The sequence below is a fragment of the Balaenoptera physalus genome, assembly GCF_965194825.1.
Source record: "Balaenoptera physalus genome assembly, chromosome: 7".
In the NCBI taxonomy this organism is placed as follows: domain Eukaryota; kingdom Metazoa; phylum Chordata; class Mammalia; order Artiodactyla; family Balaenopteridae; genus Balaenoptera; species Balaenoptera physalus.
The window spans coordinates 112,549,970-112,566,523 of record NC_138886.1 but is presented as its reverse complement, the minus strand read 5'-3'; the positions used below and the strand labels follow the sequence as shown (position 1 = coordinate 112,566,523).

The 16,554-nt window shown below is 38.7% G+C and overlaps 2 protein-coding genes across 3 annotated transcripts in view; one reads left to right on the top strand and one right to left on the bottom strand.

Moving 5' to 3' along the window:
• PBK (PDZ binding kinase) overlaps positions 1-5,850 on the top strand; it is a 34,045-nt gene extending 28,195 nt beyond the window's left edge. Inside the window, exons 7-8 of the mRNA XM_082469017.1 lie at positions 117-293; positions 931-5,850. Coding sequence (XP_082325143.1) covers positions 117-293; positions 931-1,130 — 377 coding nt within the window. The 3' untranslated portion in view covers positions 1,131-5,850. The remainder of the gene's footprint in view (positions 1-116; positions 294-930) is intronic.
• Positions 5,851-11,746: 5,896 nt separating this feature from the next.
• The window catches only part of ESCO2 (establishment of sister chromatid cohesion N-acetyltransferase 2), a 30,082-nt gene continuing 25,274 nt past the window's right edge, over positions 11,747-16,554 (bottom strand). The window contains exon 10 of one of the 2 annotated variants that reach the window (XM_082468914.1): positions 11,747-15,050. In XM_082468914.1, the coding sequence (XP_082325040.1) occupies positions 14,918-15,050 (133 nt within the window). In that variant the 3' untranslated portion in view covers positions 11,747-14,917. The remainder of the gene's footprint in view (positions 15,051-16,554) is intronic. The other variant, XM_082468913.1, reaches the window with a different exon arrangement.

Genomic DNA, 16,554 nt, shown 5'->3' with positions numbered 1-16,554 from the left:
TAACCTTAAAAAACCTGTTAACTAACTTGCTCATTGTTCTTTGGGTTGTTTGCCTTTCTTAGTGGTTTCTGGTGCTTGCCCTTATGACCATCTTGCCTGTATTTTACTTGTTTCAGTGACTGACCCTGAGGCCTGTTATATTGGCACTGAGCCCTGGAAACCTAAGGAAGCTCTGGAGGAGAATGGTATTATTACTGACAAGGCAGACATATTTGCCTTTGGCCTTACTCTGTGGGAAATGATGACTTTATCTATTCCACACATTAGTCTTCCAGATGATGATGATGATGAAGGTATAACTGCATATTTTTAACATAAATCCCAATCTCTTCAGTTTGAACTAAAGAATAGCTTATAAAATTATATTTTCTCTATTAAGTTAAAATTTAAAAGAGCAATTAGTTTGATTTAGTGGCACAAGATGTAGGTTATATTAATACTGATGATTAATTTGGTACCATCCTGGTTTAATCTCATACAAATGAGACGTAGAGTAAATGAGAATAGGGAGGTAAATTGAGAAAATCCAGAGGAGCAAAAAGTTACCTTAAAAACTCCCCTTGCCTGAGAAAATGATTGGAAAGTTACAACAGTAAGAGGGTTGGGGTCAATAACCTTTAAATCCCTGACAGGGACCTCCCTGGAGGTCCAGTGGTTAAGACTCCGTGCTTCCACTGCAGGGGGCACAGGTTAGATTCCTGGTCGGGGAACTAAGATCCCACATGCCACGTGTGTGGCCAAAAAAAAAAAAAAATTCCCTGACAGTAGCTAATCTACACCATGGCAGGACAATTGAAGAGACTGCCTGTGTACAACGAAAAGCATATTGGATGATGAATTCTTATTTCAGGAGAGTGAATTTGAGCAGTCGCTAAGCTTTTCCATGATTTAAAGTGATTTTGTTTCAATCTCCAACTCCTTCACGAGCAGATAAAACTTTTGATGAAAGTGACTTTGATGATGAAGCATACTATGCGGCCTTGGGAACGAGGCCCCCTGTGAACATGGCAGAACTGGGCGAATCGTACCAGACAGTGATCGAGCTCTTCTCTGTGTGCACCAACGAAGACCCGGAAGAGCGCCCTTCTGCTGCGCGCGTCGTTGACGCTTTGGAAATGGATGTCCTGTGACCACCTCATGCTCATGACTGCCGGAGCTTCAAGTGTAGCTTGTGTGTATAGCTGTTCTGTTTACCATAATACATTTATATAGTTATTACGATGGCCCATAATTATTAGACTTTTCAGAAGTGGCCATTTTAGGACCATAGATAGCACCTTTTTAACATTTGAACGACTATTTCTATTATAAAGGTATTTTGTGTATGCTTATGCTAATAAGCATTTGAGATTGTAGGTTTTCTATAAAGTTTAAGAAACTAGCTACTCAAGTATTTGAACTTGTTTATACAGATTTAAAATAAATTGCTGTAAACTCTAACATTAATTTGGATTGAGTGACTGTTACTTTTCTTAATGATCTTTCTCAGATATTCTCTATTTTAGTGGATCTATTGAAATTAGCACTTTGTGTATTACAAAATAGGTCTACATTTGCTTATCTTTTAAAACATTAAACCTTTTGCTGGCCTTTCTTGGCTGATGTGCTTATTAAATAAGGTCACTGAGACCAGAGACCTGGGATATGGCTCAAAAGAGTAGCTCCTTGGATATTTCTAAACATTTTTGGTTGAGGCTTTTCTTGCTCTCTTGGCTCCAGCCATATCTTTGGGTTTTGCTTTAATTTATTAAATGTATTTTCTGTATTGATATCTTTAAAATTTTTTTTATTTACTAGTCTGTACTTAAGCATATCACAGTATTGGTGTAAAAATAATAAAACTCTAATAGAACAATATAGAGTAAAGGACACTTTAGTTACCAGAAGCTTTATTATCTTATTTGGTACTCCTTTGATTTGAATGTTGTCATTAAACTTACTGAGTGAAAGTGAGTAGGCTTCTTTCTCTTTCTTGGCCTTATTTTGTTAATCTGTAAAATAAGGGTGATTTGAATCGTTAGTTTCTATCTGTGAGCCACAGCTCCCTGAGATTTTTCAGTTATTGAATTGTGCTTGTGAATCTAGGTGGTATGCGTAGACTAAAAATTACTGTCACATGGGGGATCTTAGATTAAGAACCACTGCTCTCTGAGATTTAAACAATTCTGGAATTCAATGGAGGGTTCCTTTTAGTATGAGATTGTACCAAGCAGTACTATACAGATCATTAATGGCTTATCTTCTATCAAAATAACATTAAAATGCCAAGAAAGTAAATGGAAAACCGACTGATTTATGGAAAAATTTTACTTACGTACACTTTTGCATCCTGACATCAGTTATCCTGACTAACTTATATGTTGTGTTGCTTCTCACTAGGTCTGCCAAGCTGACAAAGGAGTTGCTCTCTCTTAGCCTGTTCTCATGACCTGCAACGTTCTTTTTAATACATAAACAAATACTTTTCCTTGAATAATTGTTTCCGGTTCCTATAGTTGGAATATCTAAATGGAAACAAACTAACACCCGAGGACTGGGGGTGCAAATTCATAGCACTTGTCTGTGGCAGACGCTACCAAGTGATCCCAGCCTGCTTTTCCCTCTGAGTCTGGATAGGGCCTTGAGACCCTCAGCACAAGGTTGCAGAGATTTTACTACCAATGGCAAGAAAACGTTTACAATTCTTGTTCTGGAACTTGCTCTTGAAGTCTCTTCTTAAGTTACCTTCTTTTTTTGGTCATTTGCTTCATTCTCAGGAAAAATTTACGTGTGACTGGGTTGAGGATATAGCAGTACTAATCTTTTTGCTGAATTAATTATAATTGGCAAATCAAAACAGACTTCTCTGAAGAAGCTTTCTCACCTCCCAGACAAAGGCCTCCAGGAACCTGTTTGTACCTCTATAAAACGGAGATAATAAGCACTTGCTTAAGAAATGTAGAGGACTGTTCTTTCATGCCTCATGGTACCTACTTAATCTACAATTTGTTGATTAAAATAAAATTAGAGCTGACTTTTAAATAACAAAAATACTATATATAAAAACTTGTGGCATGCAGCTGAAGTTGTCCTTAGAGAGATTTATAGCCTTAAATGCTATATTAGGGAAGAAAGGCTGAAAAATCAGCTAAGAATCTAGGAAAAACAAAGTAAGGCTCCCTTCCAATGGAAAGAAATGAGCAAAAATTTTAAAACAAAACCTATCATTGAAAATAGAAAACAAACATATAGTAGGATCAACAATGCCAAAAGTTGGGTCTTTGAAAATATAAATAAAATTGATAAGCCCTAGCAAGACTTATATAGAGAGCAAAAAAGACATGTCATAAATTAAAAAGGAAACATCACTGCAGATCCTGTAGATATCCAGCCTCATTCATGAACACACGAAAATTCGCAAACAAAATATTAGTAAACCAAAACCAGTAACATAAAAAGGGAAAACTTCATCAAGACCAAGTTGGGTCTATTTCAGGAAGGCTAGGTTGATTTAACATTTAAAGAACAATGTAATCCCCATATTAACACAAGAAAAATCAAAAGATGGAATAAAAATGTTGATAGAATCCAATATCTCTTCAAGATGTTTAAAAGCATCTTAGAAAACTGGGACTAGAGAGGAACTTCCTTAATGTAAGAAAGGGTGTCCATATCTAGCAAGGAAGCTATATAGTAAACATGATTTTATAGTAGCTAAGGATTGAAAGTTTGTGTTCCACTGAAAGTCATATATTGAAGCCTAGTCCCCACTGTGATGGTATCTGGAAGTGGGGCCTTTGGAAGGTGATTAGGCCATGAGGGTGACCCTCATGAATGGGAATCGTGCCCTTAGAGATGTGAAATAAAATTCATATTTTATGGCAAGACAAAAATTTAAACATAAAAAAATGTCCTCTGCCCTTTGGCCTCCTCTGTCCCCTCCACTGCGCACTGTGTACCTGCATTACGCATCGACCAAACCTCCCCCATCAGCAGAAATACCTGCTCAACCATAAAGAGCAATATTCTCCCAGCATCAACAAGACAACTCCTTAAAAGATAACATTCCTTCCTGATGTTGTAAGGGGCCACGAGGACACTTAGATCTGGATTTTGTAAACTGTCAATAATATTTAATGTAGAGACCTCTGTCTGAAAAAACTTTTACAACTGTGTTTTGACTTGTAACAGATGGTACAGTTCTTGGAGCTCTCTGAGATGCTGTTCCCGGGGTTATAATCCTCAATTTGCGTCCAGTAAAGTTTTCCATTTCTTTCTTAGATCGGCTGATTAACTTTGTCTTCATGCCTGGCATAGCTGGCAGGATATCAGAGATACCCATCAGAGGGCACCTGGAGTCTACCCAGTACCAGCGTTCGGTACCAGCATGGGCCCATTGAGCCCCACAGACTTCTCGGTACTCCTCAGGTGTTCCAGTGAGTTCTCCTGATATCTGGATTTTATTGTTTGAGTGAGGATCCTGAAAATTTTATTTGAGCTGTTTCACTTAAGCCTTGGGCCTTACGGGGCACCAGTGCATTTCCTAGGCAGGACGCAGAGGCTCTGGGCAAGAGGCCCAGGGAAACATAGGTGGCTGGGTTTTTGTTAAATTTGACTTAAATCGAAAAAAATGAGTTGATATATGGTCTGAACAAAACTTTTGCTAGTGAAATGAGAGACTGAATTAGTCAAATCTGAAGAATAAGGAAGACCCACTACAACCATTAAATAAATACTGCTCATCCGGGGGACGTGACAGAGGATGACAATCTAGTGCTCTGAGCACACATGGCGGTTTTAGACTGTCACAGGGAGAAACCAAGCCACATAAAAGAAGTCAAACTGACCCAAGGGTAACTCCCTGGGGCGCTAGACTCAGAAGCACAGTGTCCTCAGAAAGTTGTTCAAATTATATCTCATATCTCATATCTGAATTAGGCTACCAAATTAATAGTGGGAATTGTGCCTCAATGGCCAAACAGGTCCCATGCAAACAGCCACCTATGGGAATACCAGCTGGGTTTATGTATGCTTGCAAGTGCTCAAATGGGAGCTAAAGGAAATTGGGCCCTGAAATGGCCAAGTTGGGGTTCTGCTGGCACTCCAAAACAATTTTGAGTGCACAGTTAAAGCCAGCAGTCTTCTGGATCTGTGCCTGCAGGGTCTACTGGAAACAACAGTGGTAAGTGTTTTTCTCTTTTCTAAAATTAGATTAGCAGGGAAAAATTTGTTAGGCTAGCTCCTTGGATCTTTTGAATTGGAGAAACTTCTAAATTGTTAAAATTTTAGAGAGCTCTCATCTTAAACGACTTCAATTATTTTAAACTATTTTAATTGGTATGTGGAAGTCCCCAAAGGCTTCAAAATTCCAAAATGTCCTCATTGAAAGATTCGTTGTATAAGGCTGATGAAAGATTAATGATATAAAAGGTACCTAAGGGACTTCCCTGGTGGCTCAGTGGTTAAGAATCCACCTGCCAATGCAGGGGACACGGGTTTGAGCCCTGGTCCGGGAAGATCCCACATGCTGCGGAGCAACTAAGCCCGTGTGCCACAACTACTGAGCCTGCGCTCTAGAGCCCGTGAGACAACTACTGAGGCCCGTGTGCCACAACTCCTGAAGCCCACACGCCTAGAGCCCATGCTCTGCAACAAGAGAAGCCACCGCAATGAGAAGTCTGCGCACCACAACGAAGAGTAGCCCCCATTCACTGCAACTAGAGAAAGCCTGTGTGCAGCAATGAAGACCCAACGCAGCCAAAAATAAATAATAAATTTATTTTTAAAAAAAGACTCCATGCTTCCACTGCAGGGGCACAGGTTCGATTCCTGGTCTGGGAACTAAGATCCCACATGCTGCGCAGTGCGGTCGGGGGGGCAAAAAAAAAGGTACGTAAAACTTTATTGCTCCTTTCTATCCTTCTTTGAGTACTCATCCTAGAAATCTGTCTGAATTGCCTTTCCACTCTGAAGACAGTATTAAATGGTTACCTTTAGAAATGGGACCACCTGGTAAACCCTAATGGAAAAGAATAGGAAAAAGAATGTATATGTAAAAAAAAAAAAAATCGGACCACCTGAGGCTGTAGGCAGTCTCTTCAGATAGAAAGCTGAACTGAGGGCCATAGTTAAAGAATTTCTTAAACCCAGGGAGGATCCTCAACTGTTTGTAAATGGATTACCAAAATAGGAGGCCACAGGTCTGACTAAACTGACCATAGCTGATGTTCAGAGCCTGACAGGAATTTTATTTTGGGGGGTGCAGGTGCTTCTCCCCTAAGCTAAATGAGGGAAAGTAAAACATCCCAACATAGGTGAATGGGTATGTCAGTCCTTTGCTATCACTGAGGTGGCCACTCAGTTCTTTGAGGAATTAAAAGCAACTGTACTTGTTTTACAAATCTAGTCTTTACAGGACCAGAGGTGTGGCTCCAGAAATAATCTAAAAGTGGTAAATCTTTTTACCACTCCCCAAATCTCCCCTATTTATCTTAAGAGGCTTGTAAGTATTGAAAAAAAAATTTTTTTTCTGGCCTTAAGGGAACAAAGTCATCCAAGGAGGAACTTGCCTTTCTCCTCCTATATCTTTGAGATGCAAATATTCTACCTGGTTTTCTCCAGGAACCCTTATGTCCGCCATCTTTTCAAAATGCAAAGTTCAGGAAAGAGAGATAGGTAACTTGGGACTTCAATAGTCAAGGACAAATAGAAATCTTGTATCGTCTCCATAAATATTAGTAAAAGTGTTTAGCCATCTAGACAGGTGACCTTGGTTTGTTCCATCAGCCAGAAACCCACCAATTTGAAACCTGCCTCTTTTGTAACTGATGGGTTTTATATTGTTGCACCTGACTCCTGGCTGAAATTTTGGAATGGCAACTATGAGGTCTGTGTGTTTGTTTGTGCATATCTGTATATGTGTGTTGTAGATGTGTGGTATTGCCAAAATTAATTTGTAAGAGAACTCTATTTAATTGGCTTAAAGGAAATTAAGCACTTATATACTCAGAAATATAAAAGAAACTGGCCAGAATGAATTTCAGGGTCACGTGATCTGGGAAATAGTACTGAATCGATATCTGGTATTGAAGCTAGCTTAAGCTTGTTGGTTTTGTTGCCCAACTCAGTTTGGCTGTTTGTGCTCAAAAACCAATACTCGAGAGACAAGGGTTGGGTGGAAAAGAAAGGTTGCTTTATTCAGGAGGCAGCAACCTGGGGAGAAGGTGGACTCCTGTCCAAAAACCAACTTCTAAGACTGCTCCACCATGAAAGTTTTTAAAGGGGGAATCATTTGGGGAAGGGGTCAGAATCTTCATCATCATCCACTTTGTGCAGACTCTTCTGATTGGTTGGTGGTGAGGTAACAGGGCAGTGTTCCAGGAATCTTGTGTTCAGCCTGAAGTTACCATCCTCTACCTGGGTGGTGCCTTAGTTCTTACAGAAGAACTCAAAGGTATATTATTACGTATATTCCTTGAGTAGAAGCCAGGACCCTGCACTATTGTTTCTTGACTGCTCCTCTGTTTCTGCATTCCCTCCCTTTTCTCATAAGCAACTATTTGAATCTGCCCTTTGGAACTCAAGGAAGGTCACAGAGGCTGAATGAAGCCTATTTCCTACAAACAAGAAACAGGGGTCATGGAAAGGATTTGTACCTGGGAAGGCCCCACAGGATCCTGCAGGGTTTCAGTTTCATTAATATAGACATGTCTTTCAAGTCATCAACATTAAGTATAACACTTTTATTTGTACCTAGGTTGACTAGAAATCAAGACCGTATTCCTGTTACAAAGTTTGTCAACAAGAAAAATAACAATATGATGAATTTTTTTTAAACGTATTTATTTTATTTATTTATGTTTGGCTGCATTGGGTCTTCGCCACTGCATGTGGGCTTTCTCTAGTTGCGGCAAGCAGGGACCACTCTTCGCTGCGGTGTGCGAGCTTCTCATTCTGGTGGCTTTATCTTGTTGCGGAGCACGGGCTCTAGGCATGTGGGCTCGGTAGTTGTGGCTCGCGGGCTCTAGAGCGCAGGCTCAGTAATTGTGGCTCAAGGGCCCAGTTGCTCCATGGCATGTGGGATCCTCCCGGACCAGGGCTCGAACTCGTGTCCCCTGCATTGGCAGGCGGATTCTTAACCACTGTGGCCACCAGGGAAATCCCAATGATGAAATTTTTAAGTAAATAAAATAAGGTAAATGAGATAAGAGCTTTTAGGTAAACTCTTTAGGAATAATTGTGTTTTGGGAATATCTCCTTTAAGGATAGTATATCCAGATTTTGGTTATTTGAAACTAAACTAAGTTAAACTATGAGAATTCATTCACTCTCTGGGTCATTTCAAATAGGATAAAATACTGGAACATTAACTGCTGGGCAGGTCTAAGATTACCTACTTTTGTCTTCTTATGAGAGGGAAACTAAAGATGTTTGGGTTTGTTTAACACATATCTTGCATAAGTTTTCCAATCAGGAAGTGCTGGTATGACAAACAGTTCACACTTACTTACTTCTTGGTTTTCGCTATAGATTAAGGTTTTAAGGTTACGATTTATAAGGGAAATATTTCAGTATGCAAGGAAGATGGGAAGCATGTTTTCAGTAAAAGAAGGTATGAGGAATGGAGATGCATTTTGTTAAAGGAAAAAAGGATGGTTTTGGTCCTAGAGCTGGCTGTTTCTGAATGAAAAAGAAAGTGAAGGACAGAGTAATATGGATGCAGAAAGTTATGGAAGTGAAACAGGAGGGAAGAGGGCAGGGCACAACCTTTAAAAGAATGACATAGCTTGAGGACACGACATAAACTGATTATAACCACATAGGTCCAAGATGGCAGAGTCGACTTCCACTAGACCTTGAGCCTCAGTATATGCTCATTGTAACACATCAGCAAGCTAAATGACACACCCACAGGTGCCATGACAGTTCCAAGGCTGACCATAAAGGTCAAGAAGTGAGCCGTGGTCCAATTCCTGGAAATTCCCACCCCTTCCCCCAAATAGCTGAAATACTCCTCCCACTCATTAGCCTATGAAATTACCCACCCCTATAAAAACTGACAACCCCATACCCTGGGGTTGCTCTTGCCTTCTGAGATGGCCCACACTCTGTCTGTGGAGTGTTTCTCTCTAAATAAATCCACTTCTTACCTATCACTGTGTCTCTCACTGAATTCTTTCTGCGATGAGACATCAAGAACCTGAGCTTCATTAAGTCCTGAGACCAGATGTGTGATCTCAGTTAAAAGACCGTGGGTTCAAATCCCAATCTGGGTTTTGGCTGTGAATGGGTATTGTTTCACAGTGATGTATGATCCTATTTGGCCAGGTGTTTTGAAGCTTTTTGGTATTTTTGACAAAATTCCCAAAGATAAATTCTAAACGAAGTTCGTTTGAACTCTAGCTAACTTTGAGGTTTTCCAAAGGGTCCCGGGAACACCTAAAAGTATTTTTCTCTCCATCTCAGGGAGAGGAATAAACAAATTAGGCTTATTTGGTATGTTACATTAAGTGTTGTCAAATGAGTGGTGATAAAACTTCTTAGGTTGTATTGTATGGGTAAATGTTATTAATACAGATATTCTAGAAATTAATATGGTACTCCTAAACTTCTGGTATGTCCTGGTAAGTGATATCAGTCATAATTCTAGTTATTATCTTAAATTGTTGTATGTCACAGAGGTACCCCAGTTTATTTGTCAGCTGCATTGTAATCAGGTCTTTAACCTTGACTTTTCAATGAAAGTTTTTTGTCATTTATAGACAGTTATTTTACTCCAGTGTTTTTGCAAAAATGCTTCATCTTCAAGAAGATTCATAGAAAGGACTTTTTGACAAGTACAGGTTTCTGATAACTTTCAGATCATACTGCTGAACTGGGTAAGAAATTAAATAATTCTACTGGAAAACCTGATGGCTTCATAAAACTGTTAACAGAAGATTAAGATCAAGGAAGTCACATAGGACTGAGTGAACTTATGAGTATGGTTATAATTTTTGGTTTTTATCTGAAATATTACTGGTTTTTAATCTGTGTTTTCCAGATATACGGAAGCCTTTAAATTACACTTCTGTTGGTAGATTTGGAATTTTTAACCTTTTCTCTCTACCTGATCCCTTCAGAATTTGGAAACTGTTAGGTTTTCAGCAGCTTTATCTGGTAAATAAGGAAGACCACCTCCTAATGGATGCAGGAATCTCGAGAAATTTGGGGGGATCTCGAGAAGAGAGAAATTTGCCCAAATCTCTATCGCCCAAATCTATAGGTCTCACAGACAGAATCTATGACACACCCTTGGTGTGGCTTTGTTGGCCTTGAGAACTTTTTTAAAAAGTTCAATCTGAGATTCCTTGTGAAAAATTTCTTATCTGGGTAGTAGTTATGAAGGTGTTTGTGATAACTCATTGAACTGTACATTTTTAAAAATAAACTTTTAAAGAAGTCTTAGATTTACAGAAAAGTTGCAAAGACAATTCCTATAAACCCCACACCTAGTTTCCCCTATTGTCAAAATCTTAACATTGGTATATTTATCACAATTACTAAACAATATTGATATATTACTATTAACAAGTCCATACTTTATTCAGATTTATTTTTTACAAATATTGATTATAGTTCCCTGTGCTATACAGTAGGTCCTTGGTTATCTATTCTATATATAGTAGTGTGTATATGCTAATCCCAACGCCTCATTTATCCCCATCCCCACCCCTTTCCCCTTTGGTAACCGTAAGTTTGTTTTCTATGTCTGTGAGTCTATTTCTGTTTTGTAAATAAGTTCATTTGTATCGTATTTTAGATTCCACATGTAAGTGATATCATATGGTACTTGTCTTCCTCTGTCTGACTTACTTGTTTTCCTCTGACTTACTTCACTTAGTACGATAATCACTAGGTCCATCCATGTTGCTGAAAATGACATTATTTCTTTCTTTTATGGCTGAGTAATATTCCATTGTATATATACACACCACATCTTTATCCATTCATCTGTCGATGGACATTAAGTTGCTTCCATCTCTTGGCTATTGTAGAGAGTGCTGCAATGAATATTGGGGTGCATGTGTCTTTTTGAATTAGTTTTCTCCGCATATATGCCCAGGAATGGGATTGCAGGATTATTTGGTACCTCTGTTTTTAGTTTTTTAAGGAACCTCCATACAGCTTTCCAGAGTGGCTGTACTAACTTACATTCCCGCCAGCAGTGTAGGAGGGTTCCCTTTTCTCCACACCCTCTCCAGCATTTATTGTTGGTACTCTTTGATGATGGCCACAGACCAGTTGGTGAGGCTTATCTAGCGGCTTGTACAGGCTTCCTGGTGGGAGGGGCCGGTGCCTGCCCGCCGGTGGCTGAAGCTGGGTGTTGTGAGCTGGGACCTGTCTCGGGGGAGCTGCCTGCAGGAGGCTGTGTGCTCGTTAGTCCTTAGGCAGCCTGTGTGCCGACGCTGGGGCTGTGTGTCTGGGGGGGAGCCGTCCGCGGGAGGCTGTGAGCTCGTTAGTCCTTAGGCATCCTGTGTGCCGACGCTGGGGCTGTGACTCCCCCCAGATAGTTTGGCCTGAGGCTCCCAGCACTGGAGCCCGCAGGCCGTTGTGCGGGGTCAGGTCTTGTTGCTAGTGAGTCAATATGGCAGCCACCACGTGTGTCCCCAAGGTTGGCTGTTCCCCCATATGTCTGCCACCAGTGTCTATGTCCCCAGCATGAGCTGCAGCCGCCTCTGCCCCCACCCAGGAGACTCTCCGAGACCAGCAGGTAGGTCTGGCCCAGGCTCCTATCAAATTACTGCTTTTACCCCGGTCCCGGTGTGCCTGAGATTTTGTTTGCACCCTTTAAGCGTGAAGCCTCTATTTCCCCCAGTCCCATAGGGCTCCTGCAGTTAAGCCCTGCTGGCCTTCAAAGCCACCTGCTCTGGAGGCTTGTCTTCCCAGTGCCGGATCCCTGGGCTGGGGAGCTTGACGTGGGGCTCAAAACTGCCACGTCTGTGGGAAGACCTTGCTATATTATTCTTCTCCATCTTGTGCGTCGCCCACCCACGGGGTATGGGGTTTGATTGTACTGTGAGTCTGCCCCTCCTACCCAACTTGTTGTGGTTCCTTCTTTATGTCTTTAGTTTTAGATCTTTTCTGGTAGGTTCCAGTTTTTTTCATTGATGGTTTCTTCACTGATGGCCAACAGGCACGTGAAAAGATGCTCAACATTGCTGATTATCAGAGAAATGCAAATCAGAACTACAATGAGATATTACCTCACCGTTCAGAGCGGCCATCATCAAAAAGTCTACGAACAATAAATGCTGGAGAGGGTGTGGAGGAAAGGGAACCCTTCTGCACTGTAGGTGGGGATGTAAATTGGCGCAGCCACTATGGAGAACAGTGTGGCGCATCCTTAAAAAACTGAAAGTAGATTTACCACATGACCCAGCAGTCGCATGCCTGGGCATATATCCGGAAAAGACAAAAACTCTAATTCAAAAAGATGCATGCACCCTAATGTTCATTGCAGTACTACTTACAATAGCCAAGACATGGAAGCAACCTAAATGTCCATCAGCAGATGAATGGATAAAGAAGATGTGGTACATCTCAGCCATAAAAAAAAGAATGAAGTAATCCCATTTGCAGCAACATGGATGGACCTAGAGATTATCATACTAAGTGAAGTAAGTCAGACAATGACAAATATCATATCATTTATATGTGGAATCTAAAAAATGATACAAATGAACAAATTGTTACAAAACAGAAACAGACTTACACAGAATACAAATTTATAGCTACCAAAGGGGAAAGGTGGGGGGATAAATTAGAAATGTGGGATTAACAGATACATATTCCTATATATAAAATAAACAACAAGGACCTAATGAATAGCGCAGGGAACTATATTCAATATCTTGTAATAGTCTATAATGGAAAAAAACCTGAAAAAGAATATGTGACTAAATATATATATATATATATGTATAAACTGAATCACTTTGCTATATACCTGAAACACTGTAAATCAACTATACTTAAGTAAAATAAATAAAATGGAAAAAAAAGGTTTAAAAAAAAGTAATGAGAAATGGTCAACATGTAGATTATTTTAGAATTTTTTTCATATTGCAGAGACCAGCGATACTTTTGTGTGGCAAAAATAAATAGAAATTATATTTTAGAAACAGACCTCTAATCAAAATAAAATTATAAAAAAATAAAGTTGGGAGGCCAGAAGAGGGAGCTCTTGCCCTATGAAGATAGCAGAGCACAAGAGGAAGCCGACCTTTTCTTGCCTGGCTAGAGCTCAGCCAATGATAAGTGCTGGACTCTTGGTTTACTATTGCCCTCTCAACTTCCTCTTCCTCTCTGTAAAAGAGTTCCCTCCATTTTTTGCTGAGGACTTGAACATGGTCAACTTGGTTACAGACCCTGAATTGTAATTCTTTGCTAATCTCAAATAAACCCATTTTTGATGGAGAAATAACTGGCAGTCTATTTGTTTTATGTCAACAGCTGCTATAAATATCCGTGTGCAGGTTTTTGTGTGGATATAGTTTTCAATGATTGTTTTTCATAAAGAGCATGTACTATTTTTATAACCACAAACTGTAAAAATTTAAAATGAAAATCAGTACATTCAACTGAATAAGAGAATATTGAAAAGAACTTTAATTGATTCATCATAAAGGCATTGAGCAAAATAATGTTAATAAAATTTTTTAAAATAAAATATTTAAGACAATTTTTAACACAGCAGTGCAGAAAATAGCATTAAAATGTTTGTAAAATTACACACATTTTAACACTTCCACAGTCTTTGTGGAACCCAGGCTTTTAAATTTTTGAACCATTAAAGGCAAATAAAAGAATGTAGAGGAACAGATTCTACATAGAGTTACAACCTGGACACTACTTCCCTAGAGTCTTATTGCCAGAGAGAAGTTATGACATGAGTTTTTTAGAATAAAAAAAAAAAAACCTGAATAATTCTTTGCTTTTCAAAGTAAGTATCCAAGAATTATACCAGAAAAATGTGTGCCTATTTAGGTGTATTTACATAATGTCATCATGTTCTGTGGCCCATCAGCCTAGATATATTTATTTACTAACCTTGGTTCTGTTAGTATACATTTAAAATGTAATCATATGAATCATCTAATCCAACTGGGTATCCATTTTGTTAGACATCAATCACCAGCAGTAAGTTCACTAAAGAAAAGTAACACAATTAGCATTTTCAAACACCAAAAATTAATGAAATGACAATAGTGCAATTACTAAGTTTAATTAAATCTGATGACAAGTGTGTTTTGACTAATGATTTTTAAAAAGATAAAAATATTAAGCTCTAGAATTCTGTTCTATACAAAAGGATATGGAAATCTTATGCTTTATCATCTTTCCCTGGTACAAATTAGAAACTCAAAATACTTTAAATATACTCAAACTGAGTTGCTACAGCCAACTGCCTATAAAGTGAGAATTTTGTGTACGAATTCAGGAATTACCTTTTAAAAAATGGGGATGGAAATTATTTGCTTGTCTTTAAATTTTCCTCTTTGCTTCTGATCAGGCACGAGATAATTCTGGCCCCAAAGTGTGCTTTATAAATGATAAGTGGTCACATTTCTGTGGAAAACCACCTTGCTTTGCCAATGTTCTTACATAGAAGGCAAGTATTTTCCAGCTATAGCTACTAAGTTTCATAATTAAGGATTCAGAGTGCTAGTCAGTATACATCATCCAAAGACTTTTCCTTTCTTTGTATCCCTAGATAATTTTCAATGAATTTACCCCTGACTTTTCAATTCATAAGGAACAAAACTGAGGCAGGTTTCTGCATATGTGTGTGTGTCTTAGTATTTTTATTTTGATATTTGTTAAATAGTTTGTATTTTATGATAATGGGCTGTCTGAACTCATCCATATAGTAACTGTTCTATAGTTGAAATTGGCTTTAAGTATTAAAATTGTATACAAGGAAATTAGGGGTGTTGCAGTACTTGGTTGCAAATAACTTGCCATCTGGTGTTGGGTCAGAAAATGCTATTTCATTCGTGCTGAGGAAACAGCCAAACATGAAGCAATTCCTAAAAAAGAGAAAAAGATAATTTAACAATGGAAACTACTTAAAATTTTGATTAAACGTAAGCACAATTATATCAATATTTTAAAGCAATCCAATTAAAAAATTTCAATCTCTTTACGTATTCTTGATTAAAACCAACATTATTTTATTAAGTGGTAAAATGACTCCATGCCTTGTATTTTACAGGTGGAAGTCTAATGATATCATTTCACAGATGAGAACACTAAGGCCCAGAAAAAGTTCTGCTGAGAGGCAAAGGGAGACACACAAACCATCCGGTTGACTCTAGGTGATCCGTGCTATCACGAATATGAGATACTATTGCTAATTAAAAGCCACAGATAGTTATAACAACAAAAAAATAATTATTTTAACCAATAACTATATTCTTTTCAACTACATCACGCACTCAGAGCTTTAAGAAGACAAAAACTAATCTGCATTTTGACTACAACTCTCCTTGATCCAGCTCAACTATGATTAAAAGAAAATGAAATAGCTGAAAGAATTCAACAAAACTGAGGGGTAGTCTATGAAATAACTGGCCTGTACTCTTCGAATTCTTCAGTCATGAAATACAAAGAAAGGCTAAGAAACTGTTCCAGGTTAAGGAAGATGAATACTAAAGAGATATTATGACTAAATGCAATATGTAATCCCGAACAGGAAAAAAAATGCTATGAAGGGCATTTGAGACAAAGGACAAAATTGACATATCGACTATACATTAGATAGCATAGCATTATATTGGGATATTAAATACCCCAAATTTGATATCTGATCTGTCCTTATATAAGAGAATATCCTTGTTATTAAGAAATACATACCAGGTTATATACTGGTATTCTCCATACCAAATTTATGTATCTCAACATAAAATATAGAAAATAGAGGCATTTCACAATTAACTATGAAATAAAATCTTTACAGACACCAACTTCTCTCACTGCTCCCCTTTGTAAGGTATGCTGGGGGACTAGGATTGAGGCCTAGGGCTGCAGCCCTGCTGTGGTCTTGGTGTTCTTTCTTAAAAAGTGTATGGAACCCAAAGGCTAGAATAGTGCTACTCAAAGTGTGGTCCTTGGTTTTGTCAAAGTGGAGTCATTGGTTTGTAATCTGTTATCTTAAAGACAGAGGTTGAGAGAGTAAGTGTTGTGAAACTCATCTATCTAACCTAGATTAGGTAATTAACAAGCAAGAAAGAAGCAAACTCATTTGTCCCATTATTAACTGAGTACCAACATACAGTGTTAGTACAGAGTGTGCATACTGTAGCTTTAAAATGGAGAATTCATATACCAAAGACTCACCATTTAGAAATACACAGTTCAGTGGTTTTAGTATATTCAAAAATTGCACAAAATTCAAGAACATTTCATCACCCAAAGAAACCCCGTAGCCATTAGCAGTCACTCTCCATTCACCCTTCCCTCAGTCCCTGGAAACTGCTAGTCTACTTTCTATCCATGGATCTGCCTATTCTGGATGTTTTCTATAAACAGAAT